Source organism: Schistocerca piceifrons, chromosome X, assembly GCF_021461385.2.
Source record: "Schistocerca piceifrons isolate TAMUIC-IGC-003096 chromosome X, iqSchPice1.1, whole genome shotgun sequence".
NCBI classification, from domain to species: Eukaryota; Metazoa; Arthropoda; class Insecta; order Orthoptera; family Acrididae; genus Schistocerca; species Schistocerca piceifrons.
The window spans coordinates 383,603,956-383,623,501 of record NC_060149.1 but is presented as its reverse complement, the minus strand read 5'-3'; the positions used below and the strand labels follow the sequence as shown (position 1 = coordinate 383,623,501).

The following is a 19,546-nucleotide window of genomic DNA, read 5'->3' as shown; positions in this document are numbered from 1 at the left end:
TATCAGTTAAGGTTTCCTTTGTTTCATGTTGTATACAAACTCTGTGAGGAACAGTCCTCAGACTTTTTTTGTGACGTATGGTACAGATGGTGATAGCTCGAGTCATGGAGATAGAGGCTGGTGTATGTGGATTTTCCTACATACCATGCCTCAGACATCCTTAAGCATTTCCCTCAATACATCACGGAAAGGTAGTTGGTTTCTTTTAAGTTTCATCATAAGTTTCATATTAGGAATATTGTCTTGAACTTAGCAGATTCTAATGCTTTTCTCCTAAAATATTTCATGTATAGGTACAATACAACCAGTAATAAGGCACTATCCAGTGCTATCCAATTAGTTTGTTGATAATTTTTGCTATCAAAAATGAAGCTGATAATGCACAACGTCTGAATAGTTCTGCAAAACAATCATTTAACTTTTCACAAATTGCTTCCAGGGATTCCAGACTTCCCACCAAGAGGAAGACACCTCAAAACTAACCTTAAATATTCATATCCTGAAGACTCAATCATCTGAGGTACTGGACAAATTCAGAAGAGATGTGAATTTTGTGTCCCCACTTCCTTATGTATTCACTGAGAAAACATTTCAACTTTTTGTCAACTGCTATGTGGGTTTGGCAGTGTTACTAGTAAGTGATCTCAGAGGATGCTTCCTTATGTACCTAAGGAAGCCCATACAATCCTGGTCCCACAGCTGTTAAAGATCAAAAATCTTTAAGGACTATGTGGCAAGCTTAATGTACTGAAAAGAGTGCTCACCACCACCACCACCACCACCACCACCACCACCACCTTCTTTTCCTTCTTCTTCTCCATTTTATTGTTGGTGGTTGAGACTGCCTGCAAGCATCATCATTGAACAGATTGAAAAATTTCTTTCTGTAGTCCACACATTATATTATGGCCTTGTGTTGCCTTCCAGGCTAGTAAGATTACAGTTAATTTGTCCTCACACATATTTCTAGATATCATTCCAATTTTCTTGAAGACATGGAATTTAAACATTGACACACTGGTGAGTATTTTAGATGTTTCGTGGCAGCACTATGCTGAGAGTTCTGGTGTGAGTGAAGCAGCTATATGCTCCAGAGAGCCGAGATAATCTGTTATTGGTAGAATTCAGCCCTTTGCTAAGGACTTCTGCACTACCCCTGTCCACATATTTCTTAGTGAAGTTAATTTCTGTAGACATCCTACTTCTTTTTTGGATTTTTCTGTGAATGATCAGATTTGCCTCCTGCTGTCCAAACTCCTTCACAACTGCTATCTTCAGCTTGTCATGGTGTTGATTTGTCAACCCATTCCCAAGACTAGCAGAGATGATATATGACGTATGACGATGGAGGTGAAGAAGCTACTTTAAATTGATATCTTCCATTCTTTAGATTTCATGAAGCTTTTCTCATGCTGGTACCAGGTGTGTATGGTGTTTAATCCTCTGTGGCATGTTAATATGGTGTTTGAGTTTGGTGAACAAAGGTACAACTTTTTCGACCTAAAATCTTGTCAGGAAGATCAGGGGTCTCAGAATTCTTCATTTCTTCTCAAGGAGCTTATCCAACTTCTGTACGTAACAGAACATCTTATACTTAGACAGTAAGGTAATATGACTCCTGAAATTTTATCAACATATGAGGTGCTATTCAAAATTTTCAGGACTGGTGCTGCCCTCTGTTGAAAATGTTACCTTTGGACTAATGGTCACCATCACCCTCGAAGTAGTTTCTATTCGCACATACACACCAGTCCCAGCGCTTCTGCCACTGGTCAAACATTTTCCGGAAGTCCTGTTCTTTCAGGGTGTTTATCACCGCCAGCGATGCTCCTTGAATCCTCTCTAGTGTCGAACCGGTGGCCTTTCAACTTGAGTTTCAGTTTTGGGAATAGCACGAAGTTGCAAGTTGCAAATCTGGCGAGTATGGTGGGTGGGGTACAACCGCCATGTTGTTTTTTGCCAAAAAGGTCCTGTTGAGCAAGGATGTGTGACAGGGCGCATTGTCATGATGCAGCAGCCAGTTCCCTTGATGCCCAAGTTCGGACCATTGTTGCCGCACATTTTCACGGGAGCTGTCTCAAAACGTCAAAGTAGTACGCACAATTCACTGTTCGGTTGGGTGGGATGAATTCTTTGTGCACAATTCCCTTGGTATCAAAGAAAATGATGATCATGCTCTTCATCTGTCTTGCTTTTTTGGGTCTTGGAGAGCCCGGGCTCTTCCACTCAAACACACGCGTACGGCTCATGCTCTGTCCCCCAAACACTTGTTGAATCACTGCAAAGGTCTACGTAGCACTTTTCCCACGATTCGCACAGAATTTTATACACAAGCGCTGTTCTGTTCACAGATCCATTGTAAAATCACCACACACCAAACAGAGCCTTACGGAAATCACTGTGGACACAGAACATGTCCTCCCAGCTGAATGCCACTCCGCACACTGACTCGTCAGATGTGCAGCTCTCGTCACCTAGCGGTGCATATATCTACTACTCTTACTTTCCAGATGGCAGCACCAGTCCCGAAAATTTTTGATTCCACCTCGTAAGCCATGTGTATCCTTCCTTCTTGGATGCCAATTAGACTTTAGAATTGTTGGCTTTGAAGTTATGAAAGCACAGCTCTATTTCTGGAACCTACAATGATCTTTTATGCACAATTATTTTCCCATGCCTGTACCATTATTCCACAAAACACACACCACTTCAGTGTTTTCCAGCTGTACCACATCTGAGACCTTTATAAACAAAGACACTGATTTCATTTTAAGCAATGCTTAGGATCAAACATTCCATTTATAATTATATCATCCCTCACCCCCTTCACTCACAGTTGAAAAACACTAAGGACATTTCCATTTCACTGTAAAATGATGTTGGTGAAGGAAAACAACCTGGCTCCAAAGAACTGTAAGAGCAAAACCAACAACTCTTCACAGTCTAGTTGGAACTGAGGCATTGTGGACATAAAAGATTATCAGATGAACAACCTGAAAATGATGACTAGACCAGTAGTTTAACTACTGTAAGCAAAATGGAACTGTTAACTTTGCCAGGAAATATTTATTAATCAAGAATGCTGAGGAAACAAAAAAATCACACAGTAAGTTTGCATACAATAATGCTAATCCTTGCTTTTCCGAAAGTTTACCTTCATATCTGCTATGAATACATTCCTATAGGTTACATGTCTCATACTATTATATTAGGGAGTAGTGAGTGTGGCAGCTGGGAGGAGTAGGTCAGCTCTTTTACCCTTCATCTTCCCTCCATTTCTAAGTACCAATGAGAAGCCTTTGCCTTATTCTACCTTTGTCCAAGACTAAGCTTACACTGTTCCTACAGTTTCATTCCTGCCACAGGTGCCGCCAAGGTAGCATCATTAGAAGTAACAACTAAGAACTGAACATCTATCATTAACAGGGTTAATGTTGCAATACTGCAATTTATTCATCTTGTTACTGGCATAACTTCGTGTCTCCTGACTACAAAGGAAATGCTGATGTGTGTGCTGTATGGAAAAGTGCATCTACAAAGAGATAGTAGTAACTTTCACCACATAATACAGGACAGAGAAGTGATTTTCACCACATAATACTGTTATTTCTGTTCGCAAGTTAAAACAACTGAGTTCTGAGACACATGGAGCCAAACAAATGAAGTCATACATGATGTATGTCAATTTCTTCACAAGCTTAAAAATGATGCCAGAAGTGATAAAATTTTATTCACATCATACACTGCAACAGTAAAGGTGTAAGGTGTATTGCTGCGAAACTGTACAGAGAATAAATGCAGAAGCACGAGCAATGGAAGCCCGTGATCAAGAAATGATGTTTTTCCATTTCTGAGAAAAGACATTAATGGGAGAACCTCACTGATTTGGACAACTTCCAGGAAGACCTTATTCATCATAATGTATTGGAATTCTGTACACATAGTGAGTATCCTACAGGTTCAATCACATCCCGGATGTGTTCAATCGGGTTCAGATCTGGCAAGCTGAGGAGTCAGCACTTCAATTGGAACTTGCCACTGTGGTCCTTGAACCACTACATCATACTTCTGGCCTTGTGACATGGTGCATTATCTTGCTGAAAAATTTCACTGCCGTCAGGAAACACGATCACCATGAAGGAGTGTACGTGGTCTACAACCAGTGTAAGATACTCCTTGGCTATCACAGTGCCCTGCGTGAGCTACACTGGACCCATGGATGCCCACATGAATGTTTCTCAGAGCATAATGGATCAACCGCTGGCTTGTCTCCGTCCCGCATTACAGGTGTCAAGAAGCTGTTCCCCTGGAAGACGATGCATTTGCACCCTCCCATCAGCATGATGAAGAAGGTATTAGGACTCATCAGACCATGCAACACACTGCCACTGTGTCAATGTCCAGTGTCGATGGTCACATGCCCATTTCAGCCATAGTTGGAGCTGTCGTGGTGTTAATATTAGTGTGTGCATGGCTCGTCAACTGCAGAGGCACATCGTTATGAATGTTTGGTGCACTGTGTGTTCAGACATGCTTGTAATCTGCCCAGCATAAAAGTCTGATGTTAGTTTTGCCACAAGTTGCAGCCTATCCTGTTTTACCAGTCAGCCCAGCCTACGACATCCGATATCTGTAATGAGGGGTGGCCTCCCAACCGCCCAATGTCTGGGAGTGGTTTCATCTTGGTTTCGTCACATGCTGAAGACACTCACCACATGTTGGTCAAACTCAAACAGATCGCACACCTTCCTCATTCTACAACACGGACAGCACACTCACTGATACTACACACATTGTGCATGTGTCTGACTAGCTGTCATTCGTCACCAGATGACGCTGCTATTACCTGCACGGGTTTATATCGATAGTAGGTTGGTAAATGATGTTTCACATGACAAGATTGCTTTCACAGGGAGCCACCACTGGAGTGGAAAAATTCTGCTTTGTGATTCAGGTACAGAAAATGTAATGATGGAAGATGCGTTCTGTTGGAGAGATTCAATACTGTTGTGGATAGGACTACTTTCCTACAAAAAAATCCACAATATTTGGAAAGAAAATCATTGTTGCCCTATTATTAATCTCTATGAGACCTGGCTCAGTGAAAACCACACCAGAAAGCACATTCGGCTGCACTCTAAAAGCAATGGCGGGTTGAAAGTACCAACAGGCAAAGGAAACAGACCAAACTGAGTGATTACCATGAAGAAATGAATAGTAATGTATTTAAACACTGGTTTTTAGATTTGTTCCATGGTTCAGAAGAGAGTTGTGTGATCGTCAAGGATAACTCAACTTATCATTCAAGAAAAATGGAGAAAATTTCTAATTCGGATACAAAGAAGGAAGAAACTGTACATTGGCTAAGTGGCTAGAAGAGAAAACTATTTCAGTTTCAAACTGCTATAAAAAAAGATGTTAAGTAAGTCAGGTGTCACAGGCACCTTAAAAATCAATTTTAACTTAATAGCTCAGCAGTGTAAACAGGCTACAAAGTTGTGTAGCTGCCTTCTATCACTGTCAATATAACATGACATAAAAAGTGTTGGTCCTAATGAAAGGAAAGATCACATGTAGTTACTTCTTGAGGAAGTAATTGATGTCACAGCGGAAAACTCAAATAAGCGTTTACGCTAAACTGAAAATCTGCAACAAAAGATTTTCTGAAGGAAGGCATCCGAGAAAAGTTCTTTGAAAGCATCTTCACTGCTTTAAATGACATTTTCTTGGCATATGGCTTTTCACCTAATGAACTGTTGTTTAAAGTAAGTTATTTCTGCTTCTCATCATAAAACCTTTACTGAAATGTGCTACCCGACAATTTCAGGTATCATATCATTTTCAAGCAAGCACCTTCTACCCTTGTCTCTCCAGCAACCACTTCCACTGCTCCCTAGTATAGAGAAGACTCCATGATGGGTGCCCTTTATAACATTAAATAGAAATGTTTCATAGCCAGTCAATGCCTCTTGTAGGAACTCAAAATGACATACAATATTTGTTACTTTCATGTTTTGGAAGAAAGAGATATTGCATAGACCCGCTTCTGAGTTGTAAGGCAGGTGCACAAGTGTGTCACTTTAGTGTTAATCGAGAAATTGTTATACTTCAAACACCCTGTGAGCTGTAATATTTTAGCAGGCACACCTTTGGTTGCTGAAAGATTTCTTCTAATGAGTTTAATAAAGGCACAGAGCAGTGAATCACTTCCAGAGAATAAAGTTTCTATCCATCTTTTACCCATACTGCTTTCTATAGTCACTTTTGTTTGACTAGCAGTATCAGGGAGTAGCCAGTACATCTGAAACTTCACCTTTGAGAGAAACTGTAAAACTACATTCGTCAATAGGTATGGTGATTGATATTAATTCTGAATCACCATAACGGAATGGCCTACATCTGTTGACAACTCTAAACCTGGAATTGCCTGTTCCTTGGTTACACAGTGCAGTGTCTGCTAATGGAAAACCCCCTCAACATAAACACTTACGGAAGTTCTTAGAAGACAACTGCCAATAAAATGCTAAGGTTTCACTAAATGTCCCGATTTATTCACTGTACATCCTCTTCCATCACTATCTGAACAGGACCTGCATCTTCAACAAATTTCCATTTTGTTCAATCAACTGAAACATGTAGCCATGAAACAATAAGTTCCAAGTGCGAGTATTCCGAATCCAAACAAATGCGCTTTGAAATTTTAGCGAATCAGCATATGTAAAATTTCTCATTTCAGCTCCATGATTGATAATGACATTACACCCTGTAGAGTACAGCAATGGAGGCCTCTCTATCATTTATAATAATCACTTGTAGTCAAAACTGGGAACTGTATATGAGATGGATGCTGCCCTTGCATTCCTTTCCTGGATATATAAAGTGATTTTTCCACCACTAATGTTATGCTCCACTACAGTAGACAATTTTATATATAATCAGGCATCCTCACACTGTTGGTGCCTTTAGAGTTGTAATAGATTCTGACTAGATTTCCTTCAAAATCTCATTCAACTTTTTTCAAGAACCGCTTCATTGCTTTAGTTCACTTCCTACATTTTTCCTTCTGCACTAAAAGTTCTATCTACTTGTTTCTTTCTAGTTGTTTTATTTTCCCCATTTCTGTTTACATGTCACTAGCAACATATTAGAGAATTTCATCTCTCGCATCTAAAAATTGTGGGATTATATTATTCTTAAAGCTAAAGCACTTTCTCCTTAATTCACTAAATGTTCTGGAGTACTCCAGATGTACAACTACACAAGAAAACTGTTTATGGATAGCACAAGCAGCAAATCATGTGGTACAGAGGGGATATCACACATACCTCAGGCTTAGGAGCCCACAACCTGACAACCGGATCAATTCCACTGGTAGCCAAAAGACAGTAGGTTGGATGAGGCTGCAAACAATTCACAATTGAGTCATCCCCACGCAGGATTCTAATGATATTTGTTGTTCGTCTATCCCATATAAAGAAAGATCCATCATCAGAACCTGCTACAACAAACTGGCCATCACTGGAAAAGAAAATAAATTAAAAATAATATCACATAATGGTGATGGAATCTACATTACAGGGAACTCTCAAGCAGAAGAAATCAAATCTAATAAATCCAGAAATTGCAGTAAAATCATGTTTAGATAACAATTGGGTGCCTTTTCACATAAGACACAGATCTCACACTGTCTCCTAATATATGCCCTTACTTGCAATTTCTTCTGTGTCAACTCCTCAGATTTTCATTTCATTTTAAGTAAAAATCATGTTTATTATAAAGTAATACAATATGACAAAACAGATGATTTTATAAATGATTAGCTGAGTACCCAGCATTGCCTGGCTATATATTTACTCCAGTCCTGTTTTAGTCCTTCTCCTCCTCCCCCTCTCTCAGTGCTTATCCTGCTCCCCCTCCCCACCCCTGTCCATCTCCTCCCTCTTTCCTCTCTCTGCCCCCTCAGCCTCATATACTGGATGAATAAAGTCTGGGCATTTGCGCATTGTGGGTTACACCCCTTTGATAGGTAGGTGGTTCTTACTCCCACATGGATTCTTTCCAAGCAGTAAATGATATGTCTACCAAGTTTGGTTTGAAATCAGTCCACCTGTTTTGAAGGAGATGAGGAACATAAATATATACACTGCAGTGACAAACCTCAGAGGTTATCTCCCAATAGCATGTTGGACTGCCTTTTGCATGGCACAGAGCAGCAACTCGACATGGCATGAACTCCACAAATCGTTGGATGTCCACCACAGAAATAATGAGCCATGTTGCCTCTATAGCCGTCCATAATTACAGAAGTGCTGATGGTGCAGGATTTTGTGCACGAACTGGCCTCTCAATTAAGTCTCATTAATGTTTAGTGGGATTCATGAGGGGTGATCTGGCTGACTAAATCAATCATTCTTATCGTCTAGAATGTACTTCAAACCAATCGCAAATAACTGTGGCCTGGTGACATGGCACATCGTTATCCATAAAAATTTCATCATTGTTTCAGATCATGAAGACCATGATTGGTTGCAAATGGTCACCAAACAGCTGAACACAACCATTTCCACACAATGATCAGTTCCGGCAGATCAGAGGACCCAGTCCATTTCATGCAATCACAGCCCACACCATTACGGAGTCACCACCAGCTTGCACAGTGCCTTATGACAACTTAGGTCCATTTCTTTGTGGGGTCTGCACCACACTGGAACCCTGCCATCAGCCCTTACCAGCCGAAATTGGGTCTCATCTGATCAGGCCACAGTTTTCCAGTCATCTAGGGTCCAACCAATAAGTCACGAGCCCAGGACAGGCACTGTAGCAGAGTGTATATGTGGGGGGGGGGAAAGAATCCCAGATTTCCCGGTTAAAAAAGCACTTTTTCCCATGTCAAAACACACTTCTTCCAGAATGAAAGGTACACTCTTTCCATGATGAGTGGCAGTATACTTTCCCTTGGAGCTGTAAAAATTTCAATCCTTTGAATGGTAAAGGTTTTATACACCAGCATAGAACTTCCCGGCACTTCAGACAATGAAAAAAACTACGAAAATTTTTTTTTTGGGAAGATGTTTGATCTGCAGCAACATTTATGCTGCATATTTTCGTATTCGTATTACAAAAGTATAGATTCAAATTCAACAAAACACAGTAAGTTAGTTTCTGAAGCACTGAAATCGAGAGGGAAATGTGCTTTTGTAAGCCAATCGTAACCCACATCATGTGATATCGCCAGCCAATGACAGCAGATATCCAGAGCATAGGACACTTGAAGTCAGCCAATAGCAACATCACTGTTAAGTAGCATGAACAAACAAATAGGAAAAGTTAATGATTTAAATTAATGTACATAGTGTAGTTACAAGAAAAGTTAAGCTTTTGCATATAATATTGGCCTTTTTGTGTGTATTACACTTTATGATACACCCCACAAATGTGCCAGTAAAATTTTAAATAATGATATTAATGTCTCATCTTCTGGGCTCAAAAATCATCTAAGTAGATGGTCCTCAATATGTTGAGTTTTAAATGGGAGTCAAACGTTCTGTGATTTAAGAAATTCAGTGCACATTCACACACATAACATAGTTCATCCTGCATGAAAGGAAATTTGCTCTGAAAATAACGTTTTTCAAAGCACCATTCACAGTATTTTCCCGCAACCTGTTAGAAGTAGTTCATTTCAGCAGTTGCCAGAGAGTGCCAAAAAACAGGTGTTACTGCACATGGGGAGCTATGATGATGCAAGAAGCTCGTATGTTCGTAAATATGTATACAGTATTAAGAGATCTTACATGATGTCATGAAAGACAGCTTAAAGTGCACATTCATGTGTCCAGATTCACAATGGAGTATGCCCAACATGGTATTAAGTTTTTTGATGCTGTTTTTGGGATGCAAATTTTCTTGGAGTTCCAGTTCTGTATTATCTCATATTTGGTTCTTTATTATGGCACAGTGCCATACGTGCACTTGAAATTCAGTGAATAGTGGAAACCAGCCAACAGTGTAGAATGAAATAAATTGACTGCCTCTGCCGGACAGATTAATAAAAGCCACATTTACTTAGCACACTAATAAAAATAACTTTATTGTTATGCAAGGTGATTAAAGCCTGACTGCCAAAAATGTGGAAATAAAATAAAATCAGAACACAGAAACTAATAACATATTTTAGCTTTCCGTAATTATGTGAACAGGGTGTATACGCAGACGAGGAAAAAAAAATTCCCGGATACCCTGTTTAAAAAATATGCTTTATCCCAGGTGAAAATACACATTTTCCGTGCAAAGTGACAGGAGGTTTTCTGTAGATTTTCCCCTTGGAACTGTAAAACTTCTCAATCCTTTGAATGGTTAATGTTTTATACACTGGCCTAGAATTGCCCGAGAAGGAGGGGGGGGGGGGGGGGGGGGGGGGGGAAGTTTTGGAAAGACTTTTGATGAAGAAAAAGGAGAGAAGTTTTGGAAAGACCTTTGATGTGCACCAGCATATACGCTGCATATTTTCGTATTACGAAAGTATAAATTTGAATTGCACCAAACACATGACGTTAGTTTCTGGAGCGTTGAAATCGAGATTGCGATGTCCTTTTGTAAGCCAGTCGTATCTCATGCCACGTGATCTCGCCAGCCGATGACAGCAGATATTCAGAGCATAGGACACATGTTATAGTCAGCCAACAGCAAGATCACTGTTAAGCAGTGTGAACACACAAAGAGGAAAAGTTAATGGCTTACATTAATATACATAGTATAACTACAAGAAAAGCTAAGCTTTCACATATAATATTGGTCTCGAAGATTAATAAGCTACAAGAGAAACAAAGCTTTCACATGTAATATTGATCTTTTTTGTGAGTGTTATACTTTAAGATACATCTAGTCTTCTGGGCACAAAATTCTTGTAAGTGCCTGGCCCTCAAAGTGTTCAGTTTTATACACTGTGTGATTTAAGAAATTCATCCCACTTTCTCACACGTAACATAATTCATCTTGCATAAAAAGAAGTTTACTATGAAAGTAATGCTTTTCGAACCAACATTCAGAATACTTTCCTGAGACTGTTAGAAATAAGTACGATTTAGCACTTGTCAGAGAGCACCAGAAGACAGGCATTATTGTGCGTACGCAGTTGCAGTGGTTTAGGAAGCCCACACGTTCGTATGTATAAAGCACTAACAAAGCTTACATTATGCCATAAAAGAAACAGGATATCAGAGCATACTCCAAAAGCATCGGAATTCCGGAAACCATGCTTAAATGCATAATACAGCTTGAAGTGCACACTGGTTTTTTTCGAGATTCACAATGAAGTAGGTCCCATCTGATATTAAGCTTTTCAGTGTGATTTTTGGGATGTAAATTTTCTTAGCGTACCAGTACTGTACTATCTCATATTTGGTTCTTTTTTATGGCACAATGCCATACATGGCAGAAGATGAAACCGTGCACTTGAAATTCGGTGAACAGTAGGAACTAGCCAATACCGTGGAATGAAACTCTTCGTTTCAAATAAATTGATTGCCCCAGCCAAAAAACTAATAAAGCCAAATCTCTTTAGCAAACTGACAAAAATAACTTCACTGTTCTGCAAGGTGATTAATGCTCGACTGCTAATAACTTGGAAATAAAATAAAACCATAAAACTGAAACTAATAATATATTTTTGCCCTCTGTAATTAAGTGAATGTACTTTAATTCGCTTGATAGCTCCTGGCCACAGAAACCAGTTTTGTTTTCATTTGACATGGGAGCTGTAAACGAAGAGGAAACAGCGAAATCAGTTAACGCAAACATGGGTGACGTGGAGACTAACCCCCTCCCAACTACAACTCAAGACAACCATGTGCATGCGCGAATCTGGCAGCTAGGGCACGTGAGAAAAATTTTTCTCGTTAGTATTTGGCTGCTTGCCGCTACTGCTGATATAGCTAATAGCCACACTTCAAGTAGCGGGAAGCGTGAGAAGGTACTGCTCATACACGAGTCAACTGCGCATGCACATGAGCCCACTGGCAACTGGTTAAATGACTCTAATGTAAATAGTTGTGACATCACGCTCATAGAAAGCAGTTTATTGCTACAAACTATTACATAGCCTTCGCCCTAAGGCCTTTGACATATTTTTGCTGTTTGCAGACACTTGTGCATGCATGGTGTTTTGTTGTTGTAAATGGCGCATTTACCCCAGGTTTTTCCCGGATTTCCCGGTTGTCCCTGGTCATATACACCCTGGTGAATGTATTTCAATTCACTTGACAGCTCCCAGCCACAGAAATCCATTTCGTTTTCATTTGACTTGAGAACTGTAAACGAGGAGGAAACAGCAAGATCACTAAACATAAACATGGCTCAGATGGAGACTAGACCCCTCCCCACTACAACCTAGACTGCTCTGCGCATGAGGGAATCTGGCAGCATGGGCGCGCCAGAAAAATTTTTCTGGGTAGCATCTGGATGCTTTTAACTACTGCTGATACAGCTAACAGCTAAACTTCAAGTAGCTGGAAGCAAGGAAAGGTATTGCCCCTACGCAACTCAACTGCACATGCACGTGAGCCTACTGGCAACAGCTCAGATGAACTTAATGTAAACAGTTGTGATGTCATGCTTATCAGCAGCAGTTTATTGTTTCGAAGTACTCCATAGTCTTCGTCTTAAGGCCTTTCATACATTTTGCTGTTTGTCAGTTCTTACCAGTCAAAATCACAAAAATTTAACTGAAGAATAAAAAAATGTGAAATTCCAGGAATTCTAAAAAGTTCCCAGGTTTTTTCCCGGTTTTCTCCCAGATGAAAAAATTTCCGGGTTGTTCTCGGATTTCCTGGTTGTCCTGGAGTGTACACATCCTGTGTAACCAATGTCGTGTTGTTAGCAAAGCCATTCCCATCAGTTGTCTGTCGCAATAGCCCATTAACACCAAATTACACTGCACTGTCGTAACAGATAGGTTCATTGTACATCCCACACTGACTTCTGCAGTTATTTCACACAGTGTTTCTTGATTGTTCGCATTGAAACTCTACACATAGGCCACTTCTCTCAGCCATTAAGGGAAAGCCGTCAGCCATTGCATTGTCCATAGTGGGAGGTAATGCACGAAATTTGGTATTCTCAGCATTCGCTTGACACTGTGGATCTCAGAATATTGAATTCCTAACAATTTCTGGAACAGAATGTCCCCCGTTTGTGCCTCCGGCTACCATTCCACATTCAACGTCTGCTAATTGCCATTGTGCAGCTGTAATCAGGCTGGAAATCTTTTCACATGAATCTCTTATGTACAAATGACAGCTCTGCCAGTGCACTGCCCTTTTATATCTCGTGTACGCGACACTACCACCATCTGTATATGTGCATATCGCTACCCGTAATTTTTGTCACCCCAATGTACATTTTTACAATGTGTCTGGGTAACTAAAAAGTATCTCCCCCCCCCACACACACACACAAACACACACAAGCAGCAGCAGCAGCAGCAGCAGCACAAGCGATGATGATGATGATTGGTGCCAGGATTTTTGTGATAGGGCACATATTTTCCATTAAGACTGACACATTCCTGAAGTACATATAAATGCTTGTTATGAAAAAGCTTAATGAATTACTGTAATTTGTTAAGTCATATTTATGCATAGAAGGGCATTTCCCTCTGACAGGGCATATTTTCACAAGTAAATGGTCATGTTCATCATATTGATCTTTCAAGAACTAAAGAAATTTTCTCATACTATTTTCTTTCTTCCATGTTACATTTTTCATAATTGGGCATTTCATTTTGTTTCATGAGAAAGGGCATATGTCTACATCCTTCCCTACTGTACTTGAATTTACAATATGGACTTCCCCCTCACACAACAGTGAGTTTGTGTAGTCCATTCTTACTGTATGAGAAGACAGTGGCTTATGCCATTCTGGACCCTGTACTGCAAAAAGTGTCGCATTGTGCTATTCAATCTTGTTGAAGTCTGAAGTACTTTCAGTCTACTTCAGAAAAAATGCCTGAAATGAAGCAAAGTAGTCAAGTAAATTACAACAGTTCATGTCTTGATATGGTGAGAGAGTATTTAAGACAGATGGTAAAATACTATATTGGAAACCGTGCAATGTAATAGTAACTGCACAGAAGTCATGTAACACTCAGGAGCATATTGCAACAGGAAACCACAAACATGTAGTACAATGGATTGTAAATGGAAAAACACTACAAATAATCCCAGGGGAATCCCACGAATCTTGTTCATTCACTCTTTGGAGAACTTTGTGCAGCTTTCCTATGTGCTGACATTCCCTCAAGTAAATTGAACCATCCAAAATTTTGTGAATTCTTAGAAAAATACACGGGTGAATCTCTCCCTAATTATTTTGAAGCAAAAAAGGACTATTTAACCCAAAGCTACAAAAAAAAACAGTGCAACAAAATTGACAAGTTACAAATAAAAAAATATGTTTTCTATCCTACTCCGTGCATATAGAACACAGTTTACGATAACTAATACTGGTGACATAGAGGACAGTGAATCAAAACAGGTGGTTCTGGAGGTACATGACAGCAAAGTTCACAAAACGAATGAATAACCAAAGACAACTGAGTTAACAAAGTGAATGAATTACCAAAGAAAGTCTAGAGTGTAGGAAAGTTGTCTTAATCGAATATAACAATCCTGGAAGCAATCCATATCACAAATGTGAATCAGGCAAAGTTACAGCGCATAACTGGAAACTTCAGAGATTAACGAGAGAGTGGCTAACAAACAATAGCCACGCAGTGGTATTTAGCAGTAAACACTCATCAGAGGGCAGCACCACTTCATGTGTTTGCCGTGGCTACAGCGTCTCACATGGGTGCAAGCTGCAGCTGTTATCTGTAGACCTAGTATCTCTGATGTGTCCTCCCTATCAATACTTGGTTAGGTGGGGAGTCCAAATCGCCACCGGATGGTAAAAAAATGACTCTAGGTGAAGATATATTGCAAATGTCACTGTGGAAACTTTGGAAGATGGTCCAGGAGAAAAGTTTCTAGTAACTATGAACATTCAGAAAAGTAATTTTTTCTACTGTTAGTGAATTGTTCAACAATTTACACATGACATGTGGCCCAAAGACGGATGCTGTAACTTCTATGGTGAAAGCTGCCAATTCACTAAAAGCATTATTCATACGCTGATATGTTTCAGGTGGCTTTGTTAGCTCATAACTTACACAGAGTTGCAGAAGAGATATGTAGTAAATTCAGTGATGATAAATTTACTGAGTGTATGAGAAAGGTATTTTTGAAAGCCTCTTCCTGTGTTGCAGCATTTAAGTTGTCAGCACTACACATTTCCTTACCATCATCTCCCATTTTGACAGGATGAGGTCCTGGATTGATGCCTGCAACTATTACTGCCACAGCTTCAATGATGGGAAAGCATCATTGATTCATTCAATAGCAGTGAAGCTGCTTCAATTGGAATAGCCCAAGAATTAATATGTAATGCTGAAATTCCAGGTAAACTTTCATATATAAAATCAAATTTTGGATTTATTCCTGTTGCCACAACTGCTTTGGAGCATTCACAAATGCCACTAGTGAACCATACAGAACAAGTGAGGAAAAAAACTGTGAATAAAATAGAAGCTGTTTGTGTTAAAGTGGGAGAAGAAGTGTCAACGAAAATGGAAACTGTGTTAGAAAAAAAGAAGGCTATCATACACAGAGTTCCATTTCAATGATTTTTTGGGTGAAAAATTCTCTTTTAATCAGGTTCAAATAATACTGTGCATTTTAAACATGACACTCTTGTATCAGCTGGAGTAAAAAGAAGTTTTTCGAAGTATAAGGATTTGTTGAGTGGCAATAGGAAATCTGTTTTACTTTAAAATTTACACAAGGTATTCACTGTATATGCCAACTCACAAGGGGACCCTCCATACTGTAAATCACGGATTTTGATTAGCTTCCAATATGTTGTAGAGGCACTTACCCTGAGTACCTGGCCATACGGAATTTTAGTGACGGGCCTTGGTATTTGAGAAAATCGGTTTTGAAGTTCATTGCGTGATTTCTATGTCCATAACATTACGTACATTTCGAGCAAATCAGTGTAGCGCAGCAGTAAAAAGGTTCACTGCTACCACGCTGGAGGTACTGTGTTCCGTCCCGTCGCTAAAAAACCAGATAGCCAGGTACTCAGGGTAAGTACCTCTACAACATATTTGAAGCGCATCAAAATCCGTGACAAACAGTATTGAGGGCCCCCTTTTCAGACCTGAAAGAGGGAAGTAAAAATGAGGGTCTAAAAAAATATGGACATCACAAATTAACTATGTTCTAATCACATTAATGGAGATCAGGAAAGAAATACTGTGGGGGTTAAGAACCACCAGAGTCCAATCAGGGTGAGAGTGACAAGATGGACAAGAATCCTGGGGGAAGAGGGTGATGGACACAGACAGGAGGGAGGAGGAGACGGACACGGAGTGGGGGGAGGAGGAAACGGACAGAGACGGGGGGGAGGAGGAAGAGATGGACAGACAGGGGGAGGAGGAAGAGACGGACAGAGATGGAGGGGGAGGAGGAGGAGGGGGAGGAGGAGGAGGAGGGGGGAGGAGGAGGAGGGGGAGGAGGAGGAGGGGGGAGGAGGAGGAGGGGGAGGAGGAAGAGGGGGGAGGAGGAGGAGGGGGAGGAGGAGGAGGGGGAGGAGGAGGAGGGGGAGGAGGGGGAGGAGGAGGAGGAGGAGGAGGAGGGGTAGGAGGAGGAGGAGGAGGGGGAGGAGGGAGAGGAGGAGGAGAGGGACAGAGACGGGGGGAGGAGGAGGAGACGGACAGAGACGGGTGGGGGGGAGGAGACGGGTGGGGGGGAGGAGGAGACGGGTGGGGGGGGGGAGGAGACGGGTGGGGGGGAGGAGACGGGTGGGGGGGAGGAGACGGGTGGGGGGAGGAGACGGGTGGGGGGAGGAGACGGGTGGGGGGAGGAGACGGGTGGGGGGAGGAGACGGGTGGGGGGAGGAGACGGGTGGGGGGGAGGAGACGGGTGGGGGGAGGAGGCGGGTGGGGGGGAGGAGACGGGTGGGGGGGAGGAGGCGGGTGGGGGGGAGGAGGCGGGTGGGGGGGGAGGAGGCGGGTGGGGGGGAGGAGGCGGGTGGGGGGGAGGAGGCGGGTGGGGGGGAGGAGGCGGGTGGGGGGGAGGAGACGGGTGGGGGGGAGGAGACGGGTGGGGGGGAGGAGACGGGTGGGGGGGAGGAGACGGGTGGGGGGAGGAGACGGGTGGGGGGGAGGAGACGGGTGGGGGGGAGGAGACGGGTGGGGGGGAGGAGACGGGTGGGGGGGAGGAGACGGGTGGGGGGGAGGAGACGGGTGGGGGGGAGGAGACGGGTGGGGGGGAGGAGACGGGTGGGGGGGAGGAGACGGGTGGGGGGGAGGAGACGGGTGGGGGGGAGGAGACGGGTGGGGGGGAGGAGACGGGTGGGGGGGAGGAGACGGGTGGGGGGAGGAGACGGGTGGGGGGGAGGAGACGGGTGGGGGGGAGGAGACGGGTGGGTGGGAGGAGACGGGTGGGGGGGAGGAGACGGGTGGGGGGGAGGAGACGGGTGGGGGGGAGGAGACGGGTGGGGGGGAGGAGACGGGTGGGGGGGGAGGAGACGGGTGGGGGGGGAGGAGACGGGTGGGGGGGAGGAGACGGGTGGGGGGGAGGAGACGGGTGGGGGGGAGGAGACGGGTGGGGGGGAGGGGAGACGGGTGGGGGGGAGGAGACGGGTGGGGGGGAGGAGACGGGTGGGGGGGAGGAGACGGGTGGGGGGGGGGAGGAGACGGGTGGGGGGAGGAGACGGGTGGGGGGGAGGAGACGGGTGGGGGGAGGAGACGGGTGGGGGGGGGAGGAGACGGGTGGGGGGGAGGAGACGGGTGGGGGGGGAGGAGACGGGTGGGGGGGAGGAGACGGGTGGGGGAGGAGACGGGTGGGGGGGAGGAGACGGGTGGGGGGGGAGGAGACGGGTGGGGGGGAGGAGACGGGTGGGGGGGAGGAGACGGGTGGGGGGGAGGAGACGGGTGGGGGGGAGGAGACGGGTGGGGGGAGGAGGAGGAGACGGGTGGGGGGAGGAGGAGGAGACGGGTGGGGGGAGGAGGAGGAGACGGGTGGGGGGAGGAGGAGGAGACGGGTGGGGGGAGGAGGAGGAGACGGGTGGGGGGAGGAGGAGGAGACGGGTGGGGGGAGGAGGAGGAGACGGGTGGGGGGGGAGGAGGAGACGGGTGGGGGGGGGAGGAGACGGGTGGGGGGGGAGGAGGAGACGGGTGGAGGGGGGAGGAGGAGACGGGTGGAGGGGGGAGGAGGAGACGGGTGGGGGGGAGGAGGAGACGGGTGGGGGGGGGGAGGAGGAGACGGGTGGAGGGGGAGGAGGAGACGGGTGGGGGGAGGAGGAGACGGGTGGGGGGAGGAGGAGACGGGTGGGGGGAGGAGGAGACGGGTGGGGGGAGGAGGAGACGGGTGGGGGGAGGAGGAGACGGGTGGGGGGAGGAGGAGACGGGTGGGGGGAGGAGGAGACGGGTGGGGGGAGGAGGAGACGGGTGGGGGGAGGAGGAGACGGGTGGGGGGAGGAGGAGACGGGTGGGGGGAGGAGGAGACGGGTGGGGGGAGGAGGAGATGGGTGGGGAGAGGAGGAGACGGGTGGGGGGAGGAGGAGACGGGTGGGGGGAGGAGGAGACGGACAGAGACGGGTGGGGGGGAGGAGGAGACGGGTGGTGGGAGGAGGAGACGGACAGAGACGGGTGGTGGGAGGAGGAGACGGACAGAGACGGGTGGTGGGAGGAGGAGACGGACAGAGACGGGTGGGGGGGAGGAGGAGACGGACAGAGACTGGTGGGGGGAGGAGGAGACGGACAGAGACAATGGGGAGGAGATGAGCAGAGACGGGGGCGGAGGAATGAATTGAGCAGAGATGGGGGTTGGAGGAGGAGATGGACAGGGAGCAGGGTGGAGGAGGAGATGGACAGGGAGCAGGGTGGAGGAGGAGATGGACAGGTAGCAGGGGGGAGGAGATGGGGGGGAGGAGGAGATGGACAGGGAGCAGGGGAGAGGAGACAGGGGGGGGGAGGAGATGGACAGGGAGCAGGGGAGAGGAGACGGGGGGAGGAGATGGACAGGGAGCAGGGGAGAGGAGACGGGGAGGGAGGAGATGGACAGGGAGCAGGGGGATGAGGGGGGAGGAGGAGACGGACAGGGAGCAGGGGGGAGGAGATGGGGGCGGAGGAGATGGACAGGGAGCAGGGGGGAGGAGATGGGGGCGGAGGAGATGGACAGGGAGCGGGGGGAGGTGGACAGGGAGGGGGGGGGGAAGAGGAGATGGACAGACAGATGGGGGGAGGATACGGACAGGGAGTAGGGGGTAGGAGATGGACAGACAGATGGGGGGAGGATACAGACAGGGAGTAGGGGGTAGGTGATGGACAGACAGATGGGGGGGGAAGATACAGACAAGCAGAAGGGGGGAGGAGGAGACGGAGGAGGAGGAGGAGGAGGAGGAGGAGGGGTTGAGAGGAGGGAGAAGAATAGGAGGATGAAACTGA

The 19,546-nt window shown here is 45.0% G+C and overlaps 1 protein-coding gene across 3 annotated transcripts in view; it reads right to left on the bottom strand.

The window, feature by feature from the left end:
• The window catches only part of LOC124721467 (WD and tetratricopeptide repeats protein 1-like), a 207,539-nt gene that overhangs the window by 31,258 nt on the left and 156,735 nt on the right, over positions 1-19,546 (bottom strand). For all 3 annotated transcript variants that reach the window (XM_047246458.1, XM_047246460.1, XM_047246459.1), the window contains exon 14: positions 7,326-7,518. In XM_047246458.1, the coding sequence (XP_047102414.1) occupies positions 7,326-7,518 (193 nt within the window). The remainder of the gene's footprint in view (positions 1-7,325; positions 7,519-19,546) is intronic.